The sequence below is a fragment of the Sinohyriopsis cumingii genome, chromosome 19, assembly GCF_028554795.1.
Source record: "Sinohyriopsis cumingii isolate HCF-2022 chromosome 19, ASM2855479v2, whole genome shotgun sequence".
Classification (NCBI taxonomy): domain Eukaryota; kingdom Metazoa; phylum Mollusca; class Bivalvia; order Unionida; family Unionidae; genus Sinohyriopsis; species Sinohyriopsis cumingii.
Window position 1 is genome coordinate 48,210,884 of NC_142979.1, and position 26,960 is coordinate 48,237,843.

Sequence of the window (26,960 nt, forward strand, 5' to 3'; positions counted from 1 at the left end):
ATTGTGCACAAACAAAACTTTTAACTGATAGAAGGTCAGATGGTATTCACGACAATACTATAGCAAGGTGGGGTATATATAGACTTCTTTAGCATTCATGTAACTATGCTCTTTTATTTCTTAATGCTAGTATTTACTTTATTGCTTTTTTGACCCCAACTGCCACTTTTCCTCTACAGTTGCTAAAATCATAAGTTTTCCTCTTTCTTGGGGATGGAGATTTTCTTCTGGAGAGTACAGGGGGTGAAGGAGATGGAACAAGATCCACTGAGGACAACTCTTTCCTGAAACGGAACAATTTATGGAGTCAAATTAGAATGATGACTTTATAAAAATTCAACTGAGAAATCTTAAGTTGTACTGAGTAGGAAACATTGTTGTGACATTCAATAAAATAATATACTGTGCAATACAAAGCTTTTAGTAAAACATTTTCAAAATTCAAATCCACTACTTTTTAAATAAACATACCCTGACTCTATGTTCATGAAAAGACACACACACACCCCTATAGATGACGGATTTAAGTTGGCATGCTCTTTGAATGACAATAATGATGTTTCCAATCTGGTAAACATGACTTTAAATTTTTAAATCAGCTTATGATCAAATATGTACTGTAACTCTCTACCTTGAATCAAACTCTAAATGATTGATTAAATGTGTACTGTAAGACTTTACCTTGAACCAAAGTCTAATGATTGATTAAATGTGTACTGTCACTCTTTACCTTGAATCAAAGTCTAAATGATTGATTAAATGTGTACTGTAACACTTTATCTTGAACTTAAGTCTAAATGATCGATTAAATGTGTACTGTAACTCTTTACCTTGAATCAAAGTCTAAATGATTGATTAAATGTGTACTGTAACACTTTACCTTGAAACAAAGTCTAATGATTGATTAAAATGTGTACTGTAACTCTTCACCTTGAATCAAAGTCTAAATGATTGATTAAATGTGTACTGTAACACTTTATCTTGAACTTAAGTCTAAATGATTGATTAAATGTGTACTGTAACTCTTTACCTTGAATCAAAGTCTAAATGATTGATTAAATGTGTACAGTAACTCTTTACCTTGAACCAAAGTCTAATGATTGATTAAATGTGTACTGTAACTCTTTACCTTGAATCAAAGTCTAAATGATTGATTAAATGTGTACTGTAACACTTTACCCTGAACCAAAGTCTAATGATTGATTAAATGTGTACTGTAACTCTTTACCTTGAATCAAAGTCTAAATGATTGATTAAATGTGTACTGTAACACTTTATCTTGAACTTAAGTCTAAATGATTGATTAAATGTGTACTGTAACACTTTACCTTGAACTTAAGTCTAAATGATTGGTTAAATGTGTACTGTAACTCTTTATCTTGAATCAAACTCCAACGATTGATTAAATGTGTACTGTAACTCTTTAACTTGAATCAAAGTCTAAATGAATTGATTAAATGTGTACTGTAACTCTTTACCTTGAATCAAAGTCTAAATGATTGATTAAATGTGTACTGTAACTCTTTACCTTGAATCAAAGTCTAAATGATTGATTAAATGTGTACTGTAACACTTTACCTTGAATCAAAGTCTAAATGATTGATTAAGGATGTACTGTAACACTTTACCCTGAATCAAAGTCTAAATGATTGATCAAATGTGTACTGTAACACTTTACTTGAATCAAAGTCTAAATGATTGATTAAATGTGTACTGTAACTCTTTACCTTGAATCAAAGTCTAAATGATTGATTAAGGATGTACTGTCACACTTTACCCTCAATCAAAGTCTAAATGATTGATTCAATGTGTACTGTAACACTTTACTTGAATCAAAGTCTAAATGATTGATTAAATGTGTACTGTAACACTTTACTTGAATCAAAGTCTAAATGATTGATTAAATGTGTACTGTAACTCTTTACCTTGAATCAAAGTCTAAATGATTGATTAAGGATGTACTGTAACACTTTACCCTGAATCAAAGTCTAAATGATTGATTAAATGTGCACTTGAACACTTTACTTGAATCAAAGTCTAAATGATTGATTAAATGTGTACTGTAACTCTTTACCTTGAATCAAAGTCTAAATGATTGATTAAGGATGTACTGTCACACTTTACCCTGAATCAAAGTCTAAATGATTGATTCAATGTGTACTGTAACACTTTACTTGAATCAAAGTCTAAATGATTGATTAAATGTGTACTGTAACACATTACTTGAATCAAAGTCTAAATGATTGATTAAATGTGTACTGTAACACTTTACCTTGAATAAAAGTCTAAATGATTGATTAAATGTGTACTGTAACACTTTTCTTGAATCAAAGTCTAAATGATTGATTAAATGTGTACTGTAACACTTTACTTGAATCAAAGTCTAAATGATTGATTAAGGATGTACTGTAACACTTTACCCTGAATCAAAGTCTAAATGATTGATTAAATGTGTACTGTAACACTTTACTTGAATCAAAGTCTAAATGATTGATTAAATGTGTACTGTAACACTTTACTTGAATCAAAGTCTAAATGATTGATTAAAAGTGTACTGTAACTCTTTACCGTGAATGAAAGTCTAAATGATTGATTAAATGTGTACTGTAACACTTTACTTGAATCAAAGTCTAAATGATTGATTAAATGTGTACTGTAACACTTTACTTGAATCAAAGTCTAAATGATTGATTAAGGATGTACTGTAACTCTTTACCGTGAATGAAAGTCTAAATGATTCATTAAATGTGTACTGTAACACTTTATCTTGACCTTAAGTCTAAATGATTGATAAAATGTGTACTGTAACACTTTATCTTGAATCAAAGTCTAAATGATTGATTAAGGATGTACTGCAACTCTTTACCGTGAATGAAAGTCTAAATGATTGATTAAATGTGTACTGTAACTCTTTACCGTGAATGAAAGTCTAATGATTGATTAAATGTGTACTGTAACACTTTACTTGAATCAAAGTCTAAATGATTGATTAAATGTGTACTGTAACACTTTATCTTGAATCAAAGTCTAAATGATTGATTAAATGTGTACTGTAACTCTTTACCGTGAATGAAAGTCTAAATGATTGATTAAATGTGTACTGTAACTCTTTACCGTGAATGAAAGTCTAAATGATTGATTAAATGTGTACTGTAACTCTTTACCTTGAATCAAAGTCTAAATGATTGATTAAATGTGTACTGTAACACTTTACTTGAATCAAAATCTAAATGATTGATTAAATGTGTACTGTAACTCTTTACCATGAATAAAAGTCTAAATGATTGATTAAATGTGTACTGTAACACTTTACCGTGAATGAAAGTCTAAATGATTGATTAAATGTGTACTGTAACACTTTACTTGAATCAAAGTCTAAATGATTGATTAAGGATGTACTGTAACTCTTTACCGTGAATGAAAGTCTAAATGATTGATTAAATGTGTACTGTAACTCTTTACCGTGAATCAAAGTCTAAATGATTGATTAAATGTGTACTGTAACTCTTTACCTTGAATCAAAGTCTAAATGATTGATTAAGGATGTACTGTAACTCTTTACCGTGAATCAAAGTCTAAATGATTGATTAAATGTGTACTGTAACACTTTATCTTGAATCAAAGTCTAAATGATTGATTAAATGTGTACTGTAACTCTTTACCTTGAATCAAAGTCTAAATGATTGATTAAGGATGTACTGTAAGACTTTACCTTGAATCAAAGTCTAAATGATTGATTAAATGTGTACTGCAACACTTTACTTGAATCAAAGTCTAAATGATTGATTAAGGATGTACTGGAACTCTTTACCGTGAATGAAAGTCTAAATGATTGATTAAATGTGTACTGTAACACTTTACTTGAATCAAAGTCTAAATGATTGATTAAGGATGTACTGTAACTCTTTACTGTGAATGAAAGTCTAAATGATTGATTAAATGTGTACTGTAACACTTTACTTGAATCAAAGTCTAAATGATTGATTAAGGATGTACTGTAACTCTTTACCATGAATGAAAGTCTAAATGATTGATTAAATGTGTACTGTAACACTTTACCCTGATCTTAAGTCTAAATGATTGATTAAATGTGTACTGTAACACTTTATCTTGAATCAAAGTCTAAATGATTGATTAAATGTGTACTGTAACACTTTACTTGAATCAAAGTCTAAATGATTGATTAAATGTGTACTGTAACACTTTATCTTGAATCAAAGTCTAAATGATTGATTAAATGTGTACTGTAACACTTTACCCTGAATCAAAGTCTAATGATTGATTAAATGTGTACTGTAACACTTTACCTTGAACTTAAGTCTAAATGATTGATTAAATGTGTACTGTAACTCTTTACCTTGAATCAAAGTCTAAATGATTGATTAAATGTGTACTGTAACACTTTATCTTGAATCAAAGTCTAAATGATTGATTAAATGTGTACTGTAACACTTTACTTGAATCAAAGTCTAAATGATTGATTAAATGTGTACTGTAACACTTTATCTTGAATCAAAGTCTAAATGATTGATTAAATGTGTACTGTAACACTTTATCTTGAATCAAAGTCTAAATGATTGATTAAGGATGTACTGTAACTCTTTACCGTGAATGAAAGTCTAAATGATTGATTAAATGTGTACTGTAACTCTTTACCGTGAATGAAAGTCTAAATGATTGATTAAATGTGTACTGTAACACTTTATCTTGAATCAAAGTCTAAATGATTGATTAAATGTGTACTGTAACTCTTTACTTGAATCAAAGTCTAAATGATTGATTAAATGTGTACTGTAACACTTTACTTGAATCAAAGTCTAAATGATTGATTAAGGATGTACTGTAACTCTTTACCGTGAATGAAAGTCTAAATGATTGATTAAATGTGTACTGTAACTCTTTACCTTGAATCAAAGTCTAAATGATTGATTAAATGTGTACTGTAACTCTTTACCATGAATGAAAGTCTAAATGATTGATTAAATGTGTACTGTAACACTTTATCTTGAATCAAAGTCTAAATGATTGATTAAGGATGTACTGTAACTCTTTACCGTGAATGAAAGTCTAAATGATTGATTAAATGTGTACTGTAACTCTTTAACTTGAATCAAAGTCTAAATGATTGATTAAGGATGTACTGTAACTCTTTACCGTGAATGAAAGTCTAAATGATTCATTAAATGTGTACTGTAACACTTTATCTTGACCTTAAGACTAAATGATTGATTAAATGTGTACTGTAACACTTTACTTGAATCAAAGTCTAAATGATTGATTAAATGTGTACTGTAACACTTTATCTTCAATCAAAGTCTAAATGATTGATTAAGGATGTACTGTAACTCTTTACCGTGAATCAAAGTCTAAATGATTGATTAAATGTGTACTGTAACTCTTTACCTTGAATCAAAGTCTAAATGATTGATTAAGGATGTACTGTAACACTTTACCTTGAATCAAAGTCTAAATGATTGATTAAATGTGTACTGCAACACTTTACTTGAATCAAAGTCTAAATGATTGATTAAGGATGTACTGGAACTCTTTACCGTGAATGAAAGTCTAAATGATTGATTAAATGTGTACTGTAACACTTTACTTGAATCAAAGTCTAAATGATTGATTAAGGATGTACTGTAACTCTTTACCGTGAATGAAAGTCTAAATGATTGATTAAATGTGTACTGTAACACTTTACTTGAATCAAAGTCTAAATGATTGATTAAGGATGTACTGTAACTCTTTACCGTGAATGAAAGTCTAAATGATTGATTAAATGTGTACTGTAACACTTTACCCTGATATTAAGTCTAAATGATTGATTAAATGTGTACTGTAACACTTTATCTTGGATCAAAGTCTAAATGATTGATTAAATGTGTACTGTAACACTTTACTTGAATCTAAGTCTAAATGATTGATTAAATGTGTACTGTAACACTTTATCTTGAATCAAAGTCTAAATGATTGATTAAATGTGTACTGTAACACTTTACCCTGAATCAAAGTCTAATGATTGATTAAATGTGTACTGTAACACTTTACCTTGAACTTAAGTCTAAATGATTGATTGAATGTGTACTGTAACTCTTTACCTTGAATCAAAGTCTAAATGATTGATTAAATGTGTACTGTAACACTTTATCTTGAATCAAAGTCTAAATGATTGATTAAATGTGTACTGTAACACTTTACTTGAATCAAAGTCTAAATGATTGATTAAATGTGTACTGTAACACTTTACCCTGAATCAAAGTCTAAATGATTGATTAAATGTGTACTGTAACACTTTATCTTGAATCAAAGTCTAAATGATTGATTAAATGTGTACTGTAACACTTTATCTTGAATCAAAGTCTAAATGATTGAGTAAGGATGTACTGTAACTCTTTACCGTGAATGAAAGTCTAAATGATTGATTAAATGTGTACTGTAACTCTTTACCGTGAATGAAAGTCTAAATGATTGATTAAATGTGTACTGTAACACTTTATCTTGAATCAAAGTCTAAATGATTGATTAAATGTGTACTGTAACTCTTTACCGTGAATGAAAGTCTAAATGATTGATTAAATGTGTACTGTAACTCTTTACCGTGAATCAAAGTCTAAATGATTGATTAAATGTGTACTGTAACACTTTACTTGAATCAAAGTCTAAATGATTGATTAAATGTGTACTGTAACTCTTTACCGTGAATGAAAGTCTAAATGATTGATTAAATGTGTACTGTAACTCTTTACCGTGAATGAAAGTCTAAATGATTGATTAAATGTGTACTGTAACTCTTTACCGTGAATCAAAGTCTAAATGATTGATTAAATGTGTACTGTAACTCTTTACCTTGAATCAAAGTCTAAATGATTGATTAAATGTGTACTGTAACTCTTTACCTTGAATAAAAGTCTAAATGATTGATTAAATGTGTACTGTAACACTTTACCTTGAATCAAAGTCTAAATGATTGATTAAATGTGTACTGTAACTCTTTACTGTGAATGAAAGTCTAAATGATTGACAAAATGTGTACTGTAACACTTTACCTTGAATCAAAGTCTAAATGATTGATTAAATGTGTACTGTAACACTTTATCTTGAATCAAACTCTAATGATTGATTAAATGTGTACTGTAACTCTTTACCTTGAATCAAAGTCTAAATGATTGATAAGGATGTACTGTAACACTTTACCTTGAATCAAACTCTAATGATTGATTAAATGTGTACTGTAACTCTTTATCTTGAATCAAACTCTAATGATTGATTAAATGTGTACTGTAACTCTTTATCTTGAATCAAACTCTAATGATTGATTAAATGTGTACTCTAACTCTTTACCTAGAATCAAAGTCTAAATGATTGATTAAGGATGTACTGTAACACTTTACCTTGAATCAAACTCTAATGATTGATTAAATGTGTACTGTAACACTTTATCTTGAATCAAACTCTAATGATTGATTAAATGTGTACTGTAACACTTTACTTGAATAAAACTCTAATGATTGATTAAATGTGTACTCTAACTCTTTACCTTGAATCAAAGTCTAAATGATTGATTAAATGTGTACTGTAACACTTTACCTTGAACTTAAGTCTAAATGATTGATTAAATGTGTACTGTAACTCTTTACCTTGAATCAAAGTCTAAATGATTGATTAAATGTGTACTGTAACTCTTCACCTTGAATCAAAGTCTAAATAATTGATTAAATGTGTACTGTAACTCTTTACCGTGAATGAAAGTCTAAATGATTGATTAAATGTGTACTGTAACTCTTTACCTTGAATCAAAGTCTAAATGATTGATTAAGGATGTATTGTAACACTTTACCTTGAATCAAAGTCTAAATGACTGATTAAATGTGTAGTGTAACTCTTTACCTTTAATCAAAGTCTAAATGATTGATTAAATGTGTACTGTAACACTTTACCGTGAATCAAAGTCTAAATGATTGATTAAATGTGTACTGTAACACTTTATCTTGAATCAAAGTCTAAATGATTGATTAAATGTGTACTGTAACTCTTTACCTTGAATCAAAGTCTAAATGATTGATTAAGGATGTACTGTAACACTTTACCTTGAATCAAAGTCTAAATGATTGATTAAATGTGTACTGCAACACTTTACTTGAATCAAAGTCTAAATGATTGATTAAGGATGTACTGGAACTCTTTACCGTGAATGAAAGTCTAAATGATTGATTAAATGTGTACTGTAACACTTTACTTGAATCAAAGTCTAAATGATTGATTAAGGATGTACTGTAACTCTTTACCGTGAATGAAAGTCTAAATGATTGATTAAATGTGTACTGTAACACTTTACTTGAATCAAAGTCTAAATGATTGATTAAGGATGTACTGTAACTCTTTACCGTGAATGAAAGTCTAAATGATTGATTAAATGTGCACTGTAACACTTTACCCTGATCTTAAGTCTAAATGATTGATTAAATGTGTACTGCAACACTTTATCTTGAATCAAAGTCTAAATGATTGATTAAATGTGTACTGTAACACTTTACCTGAATCAAAGTCTAAATGATTGATTAAATGTGTACTGTAACACTTTATCTTGAATCAAAGTCTAAATGATTGATTAAATGTGTACTGTAACACTTTACCCTGAATCAAAGTCTAATGATTGATTAAATGTGTACTGTAACACTTTACCTTGAACTTAAGTCTAAATGATTGATTAAATGTGTACTGTAACTCTTTACCTTGAATCAAAGTCTAAATGATTGATTAAATGTGTACTGTAACACTTTATCTTGAATCAAAGTCTAAATGATTGATTAAATGTGTACTGTAACACTTTACTTGAATCAAAGTCTAAATGATTGATTAAATGTGTACTGTAACTCTTTACCGTGAATGAAAGTCTAAATGATTGATTAAATGTGTACTGTAACACTTTACTTGAATCAAAGTCTAAATGATTGATTAAATGTGTACTGTAACTCTTTACCGTGAATGAAAGTCTAAATGATTGATTAAATGTGTACTGTAACTCTTTACCGTGAATCAAAGTCTAAATGATTGATTAAATGTGTACTGTAACACTTTACTTGAATCAAAGTCTAAATGATTGATTAAATGTGTACTGTAACTCTTTACCGTGAATCAAAGTCTAAATGATTGATTAAATGTGTACTGTAACTCTTTACCGTGAATCAAAGTCTAAATGATTGATTAAATGTGTACTGTAACTCTTTACCGTGAATGAAAGTCTAAATGATTGATTAAATGTGTACTGTAACTCTTTACCTTGAATCAAAGTCTAAATGATTGATTAAATGTGTACTGTAACTCTTTACCTTGAATAAAAGTCTAAATGATTGATTAAATGTGTACTGTAACACTTTACCTTGAATCAAAGTCTAAATGATTGATTAAATGTGTACTGTAACTCTTTACTGTGAATGAAAGTCTAAATGATTGACAAAATGTGTACTGTAACACTTTACCTTGAATCAAAGTCTAAATAATTGATTAAATGTGTACTGTAACACTTTATCTTGAATCAAACTCTAATGATTGATTAAATGTGTACTGTAACTCTTTACCTTGAATCAAAGTCTAAATGATTGATAAGGATGTACTGTAACACTTTACCTTGAATCAAACTCTAATGATTGATTAAATGTGTACTGTAACTCTTTATCTTGAATCAAACTCTAATGATTGATTAAATGTGTACTGTAACTCTTTATCTTGAATCAAACTCTAATGATTGATTAAATGTGTACTCTAACTCTTTACCTAGAATCAAAGTCTAAATGATTGATTAAGGATGTACTGTAACACTTTACCTTGAATCAAACTCTAATGATTGATTAAATGTGTACTGTAACACTTTATCTTGAATCAAACTCTAATGATTGATTAAATGTGTACTGTAACACTTTACTTGAATCAAACTCTAATGATTGATTAAATGTGTACTCTAACTCTTTACCTTGAATCAAAGTCTAAATGATTGATTAAATGTGTACTGTAACACTTTACCTTGAACTTAAGTCTAAATGATTGATTAAATGTGTACTGTAACTCTTTACCTTGAATCAAAGTCTAAATGATTGATTAAATGTGTACTGTAACTCTTTACCTTGAATCAAAGTCTAAATAATTGATTAAATGTGTACTGTAACTCTTTACCATGAATGAAAGTCTAAATGATTGATTAAATGTGTACTGTAACTCTTTACCTTGAATCAAAGTCTAAATGATTGATTAAGGATGTATTGTAACACTTTACCTTGAATCAAAGTCTAAATGACTGATTAAATGTGTAGTGTAACTCTTTACCTTTAATCAAAGTCTAAATGATTGATTAAATGTGTACTGTAACACTTTACCGTGAATCAAAGTCTAAATGATTGATTAAATGTGTACTGTAACACTTTACCTTGAACTAAAGTCTAAATGATTGATTAAATGTGTACTGTAACTCTTTACCGTGAATGAAAGTCTAAATGATTGATTAAATGTGTACTGTAACTCTTTACCGTGAATGAAAGTCTAAATGATTGATTAAATGTGTACTGTAACACTTTACCTTGAACTTAAGTCTAAATGATTGATTAAATGTGTACTGTGACTGTTTATCTTGAATCAAACTCTAATGATTGATTAAATGTGTACTGTAACTCTTTATCTTGAATCAAACTCTAATGATTGATTAAATGTGTACTGTAACTCTTTATCTTGAATCAAACTCTAATGATTGATTAAATGTGTACTGTAACTCTTTATCTTGAATGAAACTCTAATGATTGATTAAATGTGTACTGTAACTCTTTACCTTGAATCAAAGTCTAAATGATTGATTAAATGTGTACTGCAACACTTTACCTTGAATCAAAGTCAAAATGATTGATTAAATGTGTACTGTAACACTTTACCTTGAACTAAAGTCTAAATGATTGATTAAATGTGTACTGTAACACTTTACTTGAATCAAAGTCAAAATGATTGATTAAATGTGTACTGTAACACTTTACCTTGAACTTAAGTCTAAATGATTGATTAAATGTGTACTGTAACTCTTTATCTTGAATCAAAGTCTAAATGATTGATTAAATGTGTACTGTAACACTTTACCTTGAATCAAAGTCTAAATGATTGATTAAATGTGTACTGTAACTCTTTATCTTGAATCAAAGTCTAAATGATTGATTAAATGTGTACTGTAACTCTTTACCGTGAATGAAAGTCTAAATGATTGATTAAATGTGTACTGTAACACTTTACCTTGAATCAAAGTTTAAATGATTGATTAAATGTGTACTGTAACACTTTACCTTGAACTTAAGTCTAAATGATTGATTAAATGTGTACTGTGACTCTTTATCTTGAATCAAACTCTAATGATTGATTAAATGTGTACTGTAACTCTTTATCTTGAATCAAACTCTAATGATTGATTAAATGTGTACTGTAACTCTTTATCTTGAATGAAACTCTAATGATTGATTAAATGTGTACTGTAACTCTTTACCTTGAATCAAAGTCTAAATGATTGATTAAATGTGTACTGCAACACTTTACCTTGAATCAAAGTCAAAATGATTGATTAAATGTGTACTGTAACTCTTTACCTTGAACTAAAGTCTAAATGATTGATTAAATGTGTACTGTAACACTTTACTTGAATCAAAGTCAAAATGATTGATTAAATGTGTACTGTAACACTTTACCTTGAACTTAAGTCTAAATGATTTATTAAATGTGTACTGTAACTCTTTATCTTGAATCAAACTCTAATGATTGATTAAATGTGTACTGTAACTCTTTATCTTGAATCAAAGTCTAAATGATTGATTAAATGTGTACTGTAACACTTTACCTTGAATCAAAGTCTAAATGATTGATTAAATGTGTACTGTACCTCTTTATCTTGAATCAAACTCTAATGATTGATTAAATGTGTACTGTAACACTTTACCTTGAATCAAAGTCTAAATGATTGATTAAGGATGTACTGTAACTCTTTACCGTGAATGAAAGTCTAAATGATTGATTAAATGTGTACTGTAACACTTTACCTTGAACTAAAGTCTAAATGATTGATTAAATGTGTACTGTAACTCTTTACCGTGAATCAAAGTCTAAATGATTGATTAAGGATGTACTGTAACACTTTACCTCGAATCAAAGTCTAAATGATTGATTAAATGTGTACTGTAACACTTTACTTGAATCAAAGTCTAAATGATTGATTAAATGTGTACTGTAACTCTTTACCTTGAATCAAAGTCTATATGATTGATTAAGGATGTACTGTAACACTTTACCTTGAATCAAAGTCTAAATGACTGATTAAACGTGTAATGTAACTCTTTACCTTTAATCAAAGTCTAAATGATTGATTAAATGTGTACTGTAACACTTTACCGTGAATCAAAGTCTAAATGATTGATTAAATGTGTACTGTAACACTTTACCTTGAACTAAAGTCTAAATGATTGATTAAATGTGTACTGTAACACTTTACCTTGAACTAAAGTCTAAATGATTGATTAAATGTGTACTGTAACTCTTTACCGTGAATGAAAGTCTAAATGATTGATTAAATGTGTACTGTAACTCGTTACCTTGAATCAAAGTTTAAATGATTGATTAAATGTGTACTGTAACTCTTTATCTTGAATCAAACTCTAATGATTGATTAAATGTGTACTCTCTTTACCCTGAATCAAAGTCTAAATGATTGATTAAGGATGTACTGTAACACTTTACCTCGAATCAAAGTCTAAATGATTGATTAAATGTGTACTGTAACTCTTTACCTTGAATGAAAGTCTAAATGATTGATTAAATGTGTACTGTAACTCTTTACCTTGAATCAAAGTCTAAATGATTGATTAAGGATGTACTGTAACTCTTTACCTTGAATCAAAGTCTAAATGACTGATTAAGGATGTACTGTAACTCTTTACCTTGAATCAAAGTCTACATCATCAAAAACATTTTTAAATATTCAGCTTCATCTCCAAACTTTTGTAAAAATTAAAATTAAAATTGCACTACTTCTAAAAATGTTATGGGTCAGAGCACTCTGTACTCTAAGCTTAGTGGTCACTTGAAATCAACATACTCTGGTGTTGTATACTGGATTTGATCTTCATCATCACTAATATACAGCAACTTATCAACTTCAGACTCCTCTGCAAATTCCTTTCCTTTCTTGGTTTTCACACAAGATGTACCAATATCATCTTCAACATCTGGAGGAAAACAATAACAAAAAACACTAAGTAACATACATATATCAATCTTAATCTTATGAATATTATACAGATTTTATACGTCTGGGTGTGGCAAATATGCAGCACAGCACCAAATGAGCAACAAGAATGCTGGATCTGGGATACCAAAATATCTATGTCTGGTAGCCCAATGGGCTACTGTATAATACCATGAATTTTCTATTTGTTCACAAGCATACTGATATATGGCATGTGTGTGTGAGTGTGATTTGGATTTTTCATGTAGCTATAACAATTTTTCAGTCATATTGCTACGATGTAGACATGCAGCATGATGTCCCACTCAGTCACATTATCATGACACCTAGCTGACCAGTCCTAGCACTAACCTCTTAATGATGAGCGCCAAGCGAGGCAGTTGCAAGTACCATTCTTATTATAAGTCTTTGGTATGTCTTGGCCAGAGTTTGAACCTACAACCTCCCACATCCGAGGTGGATGCTCTAACGTATTTATGGATGTAGTCTCTAAACAAGCACCACTGAATGTACAGTGGTAATGTATGAAATCCAACATAATTAACTTACTAGAAAAATCCTAGATGCCAAGAAAACATGAGACCAATTCAAAGTTATCGGAAGCCATGCAACCTATAATGTAAGGAAAAATTAAATAACAAGTACAGGTAAGAATACTTATTACCAATCAAAACATGAAAACAAAAACAGCTACTCAAATTCTATTTTGAACGTTTTCGATTAACTCGTTGGGGTATATAAAAATATCAGACCAATGGAATTCACTCACTTTTGGTAAATTACACCTTTGTCGCTGATGACACCAACATTACAAATGTTTTCAATGATTTTTTCATCAAGATATCCACAAAGTTAAATAAACCAGAGATAGAAAACAACTTTATGGAACTGAAAAAGTTCTGCAACAGCAAAATTCCTAGAGAGGTATGTTTCTCTATCCCACCAGTATAATGTTAAACTTGATACCAAAAAAGCTATAGGACTTGATCAGATTGGTCCACAACTCTTAAAAACATCTGCCTCAGCCATTTCAGATAGCATAACATTCATAATCAATTTAAAGGAGACCAGAAACCAATGGAAATATAGAATAATAATAAAGCACTATAGAAGAAAACCTTATTCTGAAGTATCATCTGCGACCGTAATGCCAATATTTAAATATTGGAATATCTGTTAGGAGCTGAATTTCCATGACCTTGTATGCAAACTTTCCATGCTTATTTGGTTATTTTTGGGAAGTTACATCATAGTAGCAACTCCTGCATCCCAACATAGAGTGCTAGAGCAAAAGACAATGCCGTTTTGCATTGCTTATGGGTGTAATATCACATTCAGAAAAGCCTGTGAACAACATCTTTTTATCTCTTCCAAAAAAGATAAAGGCATAAAGAAACTATTGATACATTCTTACAAGCGAGTTGATTTCAAAGCAACACCATACAGCACTCTGTGCTCATTACATTTCTCAAAGGAATGTTATGAGAGGGATCCTGAAATAATGGCACCTCTTGGATACGCAAATGCTAGGCCTAGACTAAAAGTTGGCGCTGTTCCAGACATACTGTTGGATATTTTAGATCCTGCGAAAAGTGTTAAATGTGAGTTACAAAAATAGGCAGAAGGCAGAGTAAGTGACCACAAAATGCAACAATCAATTCAGATTTCATCTACACCAGCAGTGCTAAAAAAATGATAGCCCGACACCCAGGGCCCCTCTGATTTTAGCTCGGGTCCATCCCATATTCAAAGTGAGGTGCCCGTCGGGCTTGTTGAAACAAAAATTGTTTGCCTGAGGAAACTTTGATCGTGCTGGTGAAATGAGCAAATGTATTTTCAAGATGTTGACATACATGTACATGCCTTAAAACGGCACAATCTAAATCAAATCATCACTGTCCTAGATGAAATTGAGATTTGATTTTAATCAAATGCAAGCTTTGCTAAAAAGAAGATTCTAAACCTGTCGTGTTTCGAGAAAACAATACTTTCAGTAATCTTTATAAAAAAATACAAATTAAAAATTTTTTTTTAGCCTGTTACATGTACTGTAGTATGTATAAATGGTAATCTGTAATGATTGGAACTGATATAAAACTATCCCTTGGGCTGTTAAAATAACAGCGATTAAAAGAAAAGAGGTCATGTATATAATCAAAATTTCACAAATAATGGCTGACAATAGAAACTGTGTGTGGGAGGGGGATCCGACTATTGACCCTTGCCCCAATGCCCACGGGACGTGCCATTTCTCCCTGTGATATGCCTTATTATCCCCCAGGACAAGCCCCTTTTGTCATATTCTAGTCAGCTGTAGCTAAACTGCAAAATAGCTAAAGTTTTGATTTAAATACACAAGCAATAAAGCCAGTGTGACTAATTAACAGTTAATCCTTATCCTTGCATTTATCTTGTGAAAAGGATTGTCCTTCGGACATACTTCAAAGAAACCATGTTCGACTGAGTGTGTATGTAAGCACCAGAAATTGATTGGCAAATAAATAATGCTATGAGGTGCCATAGCAGAAAAAAGCTGGTCTAATGAGAAAGCTACAGTTGAAATTTTGATAACCTATGTCGAGAAATCCAATATCATGTGTTGGATCAAATTTCATGTCCCTAAAGTTCCAATTTCAAGATGGTGGTTTAAATTTCTATTCCCTATGTTGACATTTCTATATTTTAAATTACACAGTGGTGGCTGAAATTTCAATATCATATGTTGAGAATCTCTATTTCACACAATGAATGTAACTGTTTGGGATGAAAGTTCCATTTCATATGGTGAGTATTTATATTTCATCTGTTGAATTTCTCAGCAATGATAAGCAGCCTCCTTGTTTAAAAATAATGCGAAAGCGACATCTAATGAAGAAATTCATAGTAATTCTTGACATGTAAATGGTAACTTACAAACTGTAAATGCATGAAATGTAATGGCGTCTCATAATTGAATACACGAATAATGTATCTTAATACTCTATATTACTTTGAATTGTTAAACTGGACATTGTGTAATGTTACTTTTAACACTAACACATCATTTCACCATATAAAACTTACAATTCTGACAAGCACAATAAAATGTCCAATCACCGCAGTGTAATTCAACAGATACAATATGAAAACTAAACATATGAAACGGAACTTTCAGCACAATCAATATGATTCAACATGTTAAACTGAAACTCTCAACTTATGGCATTAAAATTTCAACAACCGCAGTGTAATTCAGAAAATACAATCTAAATACTCGACATTGGATATCAAATTTTCAACGAGCAGTGTGTAATTCAGCAGATGAAATCTAAATACTCAACTTCTGAAATGGAATTTTCAACATAAACCCGTTGAACCAATATGTAAATTAGGAATTCTTGAAGCATGACATTGAAATTTCTACCAAATGACACAATCTAAAACCTCGACACAGAAAATGTAACTTTCAACCACTACTGTTTAATTCAACAGATACATTTTAAAATCCATCTTTTAATTTAATCATGGTAATTAAACTTTACATATACGGTAGAGGAATGTCAGGTGTTAACTGAGTTTCTTTGGCGGAAATGGAGATGCCATTTTGTTTGCCGAGAAAATTACAGAGCATTCACAGTGATTATTCATGATATTGAAGCTAATTGGTGACAATTTTATTTCTTTAATTTTTTTTAATACTACAGTACTGTTGCAGTGTTTCAAAAAATCAAAAATTTACATGAATTATGTTTAATCATAACATTCTGTTAACTGAAGAATAAAAACTGTGATATGATATTAATTATTTCGTCACATCAATATTCACAAGTGATAAAATAGAATATGATATCTGCGGATTGCATACATTATATTTATTTATGCATGGTTTGTTGTTTTTTCTTCTGAGAAGTGGAAATTGACAGACATAATGTAATAACTGGGAGTTCTCTGCGATAAATCTGGAGATATCATGAGATTGGGACTCGGTAGGTGTGGAAATACCCCAAAAATTGGGAGGTTTTTCTCGTGGCTTGAGAGTTGACAGGTATAAACTGTCCGGGCCTGTGGAATTTCAGTCAGGGCTAGTGAGTTTATTTAAGTCATCAGCCTAGGGCCTGTGCCTAAAGAATTTTTTTTGAGCACTGACCAATACAATACATAAACTGTTTATACCAGACATGTATATACTTTCAGATTTGTCAATAAACCACTCTCTTGATAACTCACGCACCTGCTTATAATGTGGGGTCAGGTGTGGCTCCCTTTTTTTAAACCAGAAAATACTCTAAATATTGACCCATATTTGATGAACTTGAAGAAAATCACAATAAAAATTGGAAACAGAAACATTTATGTATCGCTCATTTTATCGTCAAAAACGGTAGATAGGACGTGGAAAATTTAATCAATACTTTGAAATATCAAATTTAAAATAAGTCATACAATTTTCTTTAAAATTTCTTTCCACATTCAGCAATTAACGGTATGTAAGGAAATTTTTGATCAATGAAACTGTCACTTACGCCAACTGGATGCAGTACTTTAATAAATAAATACAAATTAAATAATTCTTTTATCAATTGAAATTTGTGCACTAGTTCTATATTTTAGTTCCTTTTAAGTGTAATTGTCATAAATGCAATATTTCTTCTTGTAATTAAACGTAAAATGCATCAATCTACTGTAACAGCTTTGTCCGCGAGCATTTCTCAGAGAACCTAATTAAGTGCCAACTGTGTTTTGATAACTGACTTGAGGAAGTTTTTATTGTATTGTTGCACTGAATTAAAAGCTGGCCTCCCTTGTATTATCATGTTAATTATGTCTTTTGAGTCAAATAAAGGAGGTGGAATAAAAGAAAAGTTAAAAGGCATGAAAAACTTATGATCTAGAGGTCCAGGTTGTATGTCGGCATTGATGGTCTTTGACCAGAAGCACTTTTCTGATGATTTCTTGGCTGTCAGCCATCCATTCATCCAATTATTAGCACAAGTTTGTTATCACAACTCCTCTTGAACTACTTGGAGGAACTGTCAAGCAACTTGAAATAAAAATATTTCTACCAATGCCTATGCTGGGGGCCCTGAGTGGCCGATTGGTCTAAAGCGCTGTCCGTTATGGATCACTGCCATCTCACCTCTGTGTGGGTACGAGTCTCGGATTCAGCCAATGTGGGTATGTGAGAAAGCTTGCCAGTAGCTTCTCATGGGTCGGTGGTTCTTTCCGGGGTTTTCCCGGGTTCTTCCTCCACCATAAATACTGGCTGACATGTATAGCCTAAAGGGTGCTGAAAAATGGCGTTAAACCCTACAACAACAACATCATAAATACAATGTGTCCTCTTGTAATTAAATGCAAAATCTGCCAATCTACCGTAACAGCTATGTCCATGAGCATTTCTCTGAGAACCTAATTAAGTGCAGTGTTTTGATACTGACTTGAGGAAGTTTTTATTGTATTGTTGCACTGAATTAAAAGCTGGCCTCTATTGTATTACCACATTAATTATGTCTTAGTCAAATAAAGGAGGTGGAATAAAAGAAAAGTTAAAAGGCATGAAAATCCTACAAACTTACGATCTAGAGGCCCCAGTTGCATGTTGGGTGAACTCATTTCATTTGATCAGTCAAACACTTATAAATGTTACTGTGTATGTAACACAAACTACCTTAAATTAACAGACTATTTCATAAATATGATCAAGGATAACAAGGTAGCCAAGCGAAATGAATACTTCATAAAATAAAGAGCTTGATTTCACAGATACGGACCATTGTGGGCAAGCGAGTTTCAGAGAATTCTTCAACTGGCACCTAGAGATATCCTCAAGGATGATAAGAAGTTTTCATTACTACTTCCAATGAAATCACATCAATATTGTACTAACTGAATATATAAAAATTGAGTTTTGACGTAGACAATTGTCTCTTGAAATAAATGTTGCATCTTTTTGAAAAAAGGATTTCTTGTTTGGTGGTGTATCAACAGTTAGTCTAGTTCCTTGCTCTGTGAAATCCTGATTTGGCAGGATAATATTAAACACCAATATGGGAAACAGACTCATCAAGAAAACAAAAGCAGTGATGTCATACACAGATTTTTTTGCATACATGTGATGGTTGCTGAAACCATTTGGAACGATCTTTAATATGATGGACATTTTGAAAATAAATGTTATTTAAACAGAATAACAAACAACTTCATTAGAAAAAGCTTGTTATTAAAAATTAATATCGACGTGATTGTAAAATGAGGATTCAGTCAATAAACAGCCCAGTTCCCTAATGCCCCCCCCCCCCGTTTTCTCGATGTCAAAATGATTTTTTTCAATTTTTGGAGGTCCCTCGGTGACTGGTGCCTCGTTTATAGTGCAGTCTATGTTTGTGGACCCCATTGTGCATGAGTTATTGAGGGAGAGGTGTACTCTAACTGTAGCCTGCATGTAAAATACACTGTAATTGAATCCTAAGAAGGAAGCTTCTTAAAGTTTAAATTAATTACTTATGACTTCTGTTTTGCAGATTTATTTGTGGGAAGGTGGGGTGTGTGTGAAAAACTAATGCATAAGTCACGACCGATGAAAACCGTTCTCAATGCCTTTTACAACTACCCGGTAATGGATATTGTTTCACGCACAAGTTGGTCCCCATTCTAGTCTCTTCGCCCAGAATTCAGTATTATCTCTCAGTGATTCTGTGCTGGAAGTATATTTTCAAGATGTTAGTCCTTAGGTGGTGTGTGTATGTATGTGTGTTGGGGGTAGGTAATGAATATGTCATTTACATATAATATGATTGGACCTGATCCTTCTTAAATGAATTTATTGCATTGTGGTAAATTTTTAACTTTTACATTGGGCACCATCACTTAATCCTTATCACATTTTTGCACAGCACACAATGCATAAGTATTTATTTTAAAATTACATTGCTTTTTTTAAAATTCCAAAATATGAAATACGAGCACCTTTTTACTATTGTACTTCTCTGCTGTCAGGTCATAAACACATTGTTAACACACAATTCAATAGATATAGTTATGAGCACATGTGCAACCCAAAACTGGTCTCCTCCTGTCTGTCTCGCTCGCATTGTTTGTTTGTATTAGAGGACTGGCTAGTATTGCGTCTCGGGACAACATGATCTGTTGTCTTACCAAAGCTTGGAAAAACTCAGCAATTATGGAATCGTGGTATCTTCAGTGCAATATAAGCACTACCCACCTATATTTAATTTATAAACATTACAGTCTAATTAAAATTTGTAAAGAAGTACATACATAAAAGGAAAAGTTTTATTTCTGGTCTCCTTTAAGTATTGCAACCTCATCCATCTCCAATATAAGCAAAACTGCAAAAGTACCAACTATTCATAAAACGGGTTCTAAGGAAGGAGCAGATAATTACTGACCAATTTCGATATTATAAGTCTTGTCAAAATTGATTGAAAAAATGTCCATGACTTGTTCATATCATATTTTATTTAACCCAACAAATGATTTTCATAGTAACCAATCAGACCTTAGACAGAAACAATTATGTGAGACTGCTTTAATCTCAGTAACTGATAAATGACTTCAAGCACTTGATCAAGGTAGAATAATGGGATCTGTATTTGTAGATTTCAGGAAAGCTTATGACATGGTGAATCATGAAATTCTTTTGAAGAAACTGAAAATTTACCAAGATGGTTTATTTTACTTAAATGAGAGAACACATGTTTATATAAATAAAATGCTATCTTAACCTGGAAAAATCAGAGATGGACTCATACAAGGCTCAATTCTAGGTCCATTACTATTCATATTATTTACATAGTACCCACGCTTTTGAAATATAAATTTCCAGGTCTTTTCCAGGATGAAATTAATTTTTTCAAGGTTAACATATGACCATTAATGAATGGAATTAAAGAACATTTTGGATTATAAAACATGCATTTTCCAAATCTGAAGATGTTTCTCTTTTAAGACTCTCCAAAACATATATGTCAGAAAAGATGTTCATGTACAACACCACAAAATGAGTCACACAAAACAAATTTGACTATATTCCCATAAATTGGCATTTAAAGCCATTTCAATGTACAGAATACAAATTCTAACTTTGCTGACCTGCATTATGTTGCTACATGGAAACAATATAATGAGCATACATAATTTTGTTTCCTTTCAAACCTATAATTCCAAAGAATTCTAGAGTAATATGTGTGCATGTTATACAAAGTAAACAATTCCTATCACAGTATGAAAAAACCCAATAAATGCAAAGTTTTGGCACCTTATCTTGTTACAAAAAAAGTTTAACCCTGAAATTATGTGTGCCAATAAACAAGATTTTTCAACCAACCTAAACGCCTTAAGACGATTTGGTTAAAAATTCTATCATTTAAAGATATTTACAAAAGGGTTGATTTAAAAATTTTGACAAAATTAACTTGTCTTCATGTAGTTCAATAAACCAGTCACCAAACATGGGGCTCTTATCGTTTCATAATATATAATAGAAGGGATGACAATTTCCCATTTCTCCTCCATTCCATTTAAGATCTGAAACCAATGCTTCAAGCTACATGTCAATATGTAAGGCTGGCCTGCAATAGTGTTAAACATGTGACCTTGTAGGAGAGAGTATGTCACAGAATGAACTGTCCCAGCTTCATAATGATACACCTGATGCATGAACAAAGCCCATCAAAGGGATTAGGAGATACAAGGAAATGAAAAAAAAACAAAAAAAACAACCCAACAACCTTGAGTCAAACGTTAACGCAAATTTTATAAGGCTGACCACAAGCCCAAGAATGAAGGAGTGAGAGCACATCATATAATGAATTGTCTCCACTACATCCTCATTAACCCCAGATATAAGCAAAATCCATCCATGGGTTTACCTTATATACTTGCTTATAAGTAGAATCAAATTGGAAACAATAAGGATCCTGATCTCTGCCACAGCATAATGCACCTGCAGATCATGGTCTATGATGTTTGTTCTAGTGATTACTCCTAATAAACTGCACAGACCCAGATCTGCCAGCACATTATGCGACAACAGATCTGGGTCTGTGCAGTTTGCAGTTGGATTTGACTGATAAGTGAGTAGGTATTGCAGGAAATATAAGGAAATGGACAAACGTTAACCAAACCTTAACACAAATTTTCTATGACTGGGACCTTGACTCCAAATTAAAGGAAGCACACTAGCAGGTAACATATTGAATTGTCTTAAACTTCATAATTTTCGTAAATATCTTTCAGTTGATGCCTCTAAAACACTTGTGTGTTCATTAGTACTTTCAAGCCTGGACTATTGTAACTCAATTCTGTCGGGTTCATTTCAATATCTACTTCAGAAACTTCAAAAAGTTCAAAATAGAGCTGCTCGGATCATCCTTAGAGTACCCTGATCACAGCATACCTCCCGCTGCTCTGTACCCTACACTGGCTATCCATTCGATCCAGAATCAAACACAAAATTTGTTCTCTGTGCTACGTTTCACTGACGGACTCCAGCCCAACATACCTATCCGACCTCACCCATGTGTAAACACCAACAAGATACGTACGCTCATCTTCTGTCAATCATATACTCATTATTCCCACTACGAAAGTGAAGTCATTTGTACGTTCTTTTGCATACCAGGGCACAGCAACGTGGAATGAATTGCCCACTGAACTTAGACACAAATTCACAGTGATCCTATTCAAGAGTGCTCTTAAAACTCACTTATTTCGACTGCAAGAAGAAACTTAAAGACCTAATAATGTTCCCTACCTTAAATATTTACAGCATTTTTTTTTGTTTTCTAATTTCATAGTGTTTGATTTTTGTAATAATATCATTATATGGTTTTTATGTTATAGGTGTCTAATATTGAAAAGCGCGTAGAGCTTCTAAAGATTAGGCGCTTTACAAAGTCCTTATTATTATTATTAATGACTTATGTAAACTATGATGTGAATCTATCAAGGGGTTTTGGTAATTTATACAAATGAACAAAAAAAAGTAGAACTAAAACCTTAACAAACTTCTGTCACAAATGTGGACTCCAACAAATGTAATAACTATTAGAAAACAATGCAGGCTATGTATGACTTCCCACTAATGTGGGCTCCACCCAATGTTATATATATTAGAAAACAACGCAGACTGTGTATCACTTTCCACTAATGTGGGCCCCACACAATCAAATATAAAAACACCCACATTTGTCTGTGTGTTCAGGCTGCCAAACAGGCCATGAGTTCAAACTCGAGGTGGGATCCAATTGTTTTTAAATACTTTCGTTTTTTTTTAATGTTCAAACTTTCCTTTAAACTTGCTCATCCCATTGTTTTTACAGTTTTAAAAAAACAACATTTTTTTAATATATTTATCTTGAAACTTTCATTTATCACTCCTGTACTAGGACGTGCAATAGCTAATGTAATAAATATTGTAAAACAACACAAACTGTATTCCACTTTGATCTTAGCAATCTGGTAGAAAAGATAGTGTGTGAAAGTAAGATAGAATTGCCCAGAATCTCTCTCTATGTAAATTACTGTTTAAAATTACTGATATACCTGAATTTTCAGCAGCTGCCAAGATAAACTCTTTGTTGGTCTCCAGGTTGTCAAAGCACCTTATCACTTGTGTTGAATACATCGGTGCTTTGGAAACCAAGTCTGGATGATTAACGTCTGCAAAACTCTTCTTGGCAAGTCCACGAATTCCACGAACTGTTCTCTTAGGCCGAGAATTCCTTTTATTCTGAAACTCATCATCGCTTTCACTGTCTGGGTGAGCACTAGCCATACTGATGTCAAAATAAGTCAATGTGAAAACTGCAGTCTTCAGCTATAAATAAATAGTAAATGTAACTGATAAAAAATGAATTCCTGATCAAAAACTATAAATATTCATTGAGACATACTGGGAAATCCTACAATTATTTTACTGGACTTATTTTGAGTTGGTGGTTAGCAGGCTAGAATCATGACCAGAAAGGTACCTGTTCTAATGGCAAACTGTTACCCAGCTGTCAATTCTGTCCTTAAGCTGTCAAGGCAAAACTATCAATTTACAGGATAGCCTTGACTAAATACATATTTTTGTTTACGCAAAAAAAACCCCAAGCAATGCTTAGTTTTATCTCATGGTATGAAATGTATTTATAAAAACCAGACAAATCAAAATCAGTGAACACAATTAAAATGATTATATTTAATGAACAACATAAAGTACCAAACATTTGCCTCGTGGAAATAGGAATTTAGGCCCATCACAAAATGATAAACTAATATAACAAGAATAGCTAACGATAGGAAATGATTTTTTTCTGCATGTCATTTTCATCCTATTGATCCTTCTTTTTTTATATTCATCAAGATTCATCTGTCATGTTTGTTCATACAGATATAACATAAGAAAATAATATTGAACATAAATTGTTTAATTTTTTAATCTTGGAATTTTGTAAGGAAACTAGGAAAAGCTTTGCATGTATTTTCATAATGGTTATATAACAAAGCTCTGATGGAATAATTTAATTTGGTAGATCTGATTTCACTTTTGTATGGTACAGGTCATATGAATTTTTTCCTCTTCCATTACATGGCCTCATTCATTCTTTACTGATTAGCGATCAGCTGGTAACAATAAGGTGCATCTACTGTGTTCATAAAATATGACATTTAACTGTCTGTATACTCATATTTCAGTAAGTTGGAAAATAATGCCTGGAACCAAATAAGACAATCTAGGACCTTGGCAACACTATCAAAGTAGTACACTTCTGGAACCAGATAAGACAGCCTAGGACCTTGGCTGCACTATCGAAGTAGGATGCATCAGTGCTTTCCATTAGAGTAGGAAGATAAGTTGCCAAAGTAAGTGAGGGGTTTTGGGGATCTCCTCCAATAGGGATACAGGATTTTGTAAAGCAGACAGGTGTAAGTAAAGATTGCCAGGTAAATCACCAGGCTCCAGATGATAAGGAAAGTCCGTACATTTGAAATCAAATATGATGGTCTAGGACCTTATCTATACTCTGCAAACAGGACACGTCTGGAACAAGATAAAATGACCTATGTAGGACCTAGGCTGTACTCTCCATGTAGTATACCTCAAACCAGAGAAGACAAACCTAGAACCAATGCTATATTCTCCATGCAGGATACCTCAAACCAGAAAAGACATCCTAGAACCAATGCTATACTCTCCATGTAGGATACCTCTGGAACCAGACAAGACAGCCTAGAACCATTGCTATACTCTCCAAGAAAGATACCTCTGGAACCAGAAAGCCTAGAACCATTGCTATACTCTTCAAGTAGGATAACCCTGGAACCAGACAAGATAGCCTAGAACCAATGCTATATTCTCCAAATAGAATACCTATGACTATGCCTAGGGAAAGCTATCTGACTACAGTTGAAATTATCTGTATGACAAATGTACACCTCCTTTATTATTTGCAAGTCTCTTTAGTTTAAGATTGAACCATAGTCATGATTCATCTGAAAGAATAATCTACATAAAGCAATGATAACTGCAAAACTGTATACTAATAATTAAAAAGCAAATCTTCCTGTTTAAAATTTTATGTGACATTTTATCATGGGCCATTTTCCTCAAATGCTTATTACACTGAGCAAGGCACAGCTGGTCCTATTTAAGGTTCACATATGGAATGATGACATTATCCAACATGACTGTCACTCTGTACAGATGGTGCAACCTTCATGGACAGTGGTTCAAATAAAAGATCATATAGATGTGTTTCAACAGCTTTGTGGCTTGGTGCTGTTGGCTGCATCATCTCCATTTGATGTCAAGCACTTGAGAGAAAACAAGGTGTAAGGTACTGATCCTGAAAGGCGTTTAATTTGTGCTCATTTTTGTGGTAGTGTTATTTTAATCAATAAGAGCATAGTAATTTTTTTTTGTAAGGCAAACCAACAAATTTAAGTACCCATAAAAATATCCCCAAAACACAAACATTGATAATCATGGAAATAAATGATAATACAGTATTATCTCCCTCTCTATCTATCTTCTCTACAATCTACAATATATACATTATTTATCACAAGTTGAAAAGGAATACTTATTTCTTCTTTACTATGTAGCTGAAGCATGTTTTGCACAGCACAGAATCTGATTGTTTTACATTAAAACCAATCTGTTCCAACATTTAAAGTTTTTCCCAAACCACTATACATTGGGTTACAGCTTATACAAAGCACAGCTGATAACTAGAATATATCTGTCTACACATGTCATGTAGATACTGTGGTACAGTGTATCCAGCTAAACATGCCTTGCAGATATTGTTGTGCAGTGTATCTGGCTAACATGTCGTGTAGATATTGTGGTGCAGTCTGTCTAGCTAAACATGTCTTTGTAGATATCTGGGTGCAGTATATGGCTAAACATGTCATGTAGATATTGTGGTACAATGTGTCTGGCTTAATATGTCACATAGATACATGTACTGTGGTGCAGCCTGTCTAGCTAAACATTTCATGCAGATACCGAGGTGCAATGTGTCTGGCCAAACATGTCATGAAGATATTGTGGTACAATATATCTGGCTAAACATGTCATGGAGATACTGTAGTGCAGTGTATCTGTCTAAATGTCATGTCATGTAGATGTTGTGGTACATTGTATCTGGCTAAACATGTCATGGAGATATTGTGGTTTTATGTATCTGGCTGAACATGCCCTGTAGAT

General features: G+C 31.9%; 1 protein-coding gene across 1 annotated transcript in view; it reads right to left on the reverse strand.

The window, feature by feature from the left end:
• LOC149775657 (uncharacterized) overlaps positions 1-26,960 on the reverse strand; it is a 64,056-nt gene that overhangs the window by 31,797 nt on the left and 5,299 nt on the right. Inside the window, exons 2-4 of the mRNA XM_089944480.1 lie at positions 23,807-24,080; positions 13,112-13,241; positions 138-284 (exon numbers count right to left, since the gene is read on the reverse strand). Of these exons, the coding sequence (XP_089800606.1) occupies positions 138-284; positions 13,112-13,241; positions 23,807-24,038 (509 nt within the window). The 5' untranslated portion in view covers positions 24,039-24,080. The remainder of the gene's footprint in view (positions 1-137; positions 285-13,111; positions 13,242-23,806; positions 24,081-26,960) is intronic.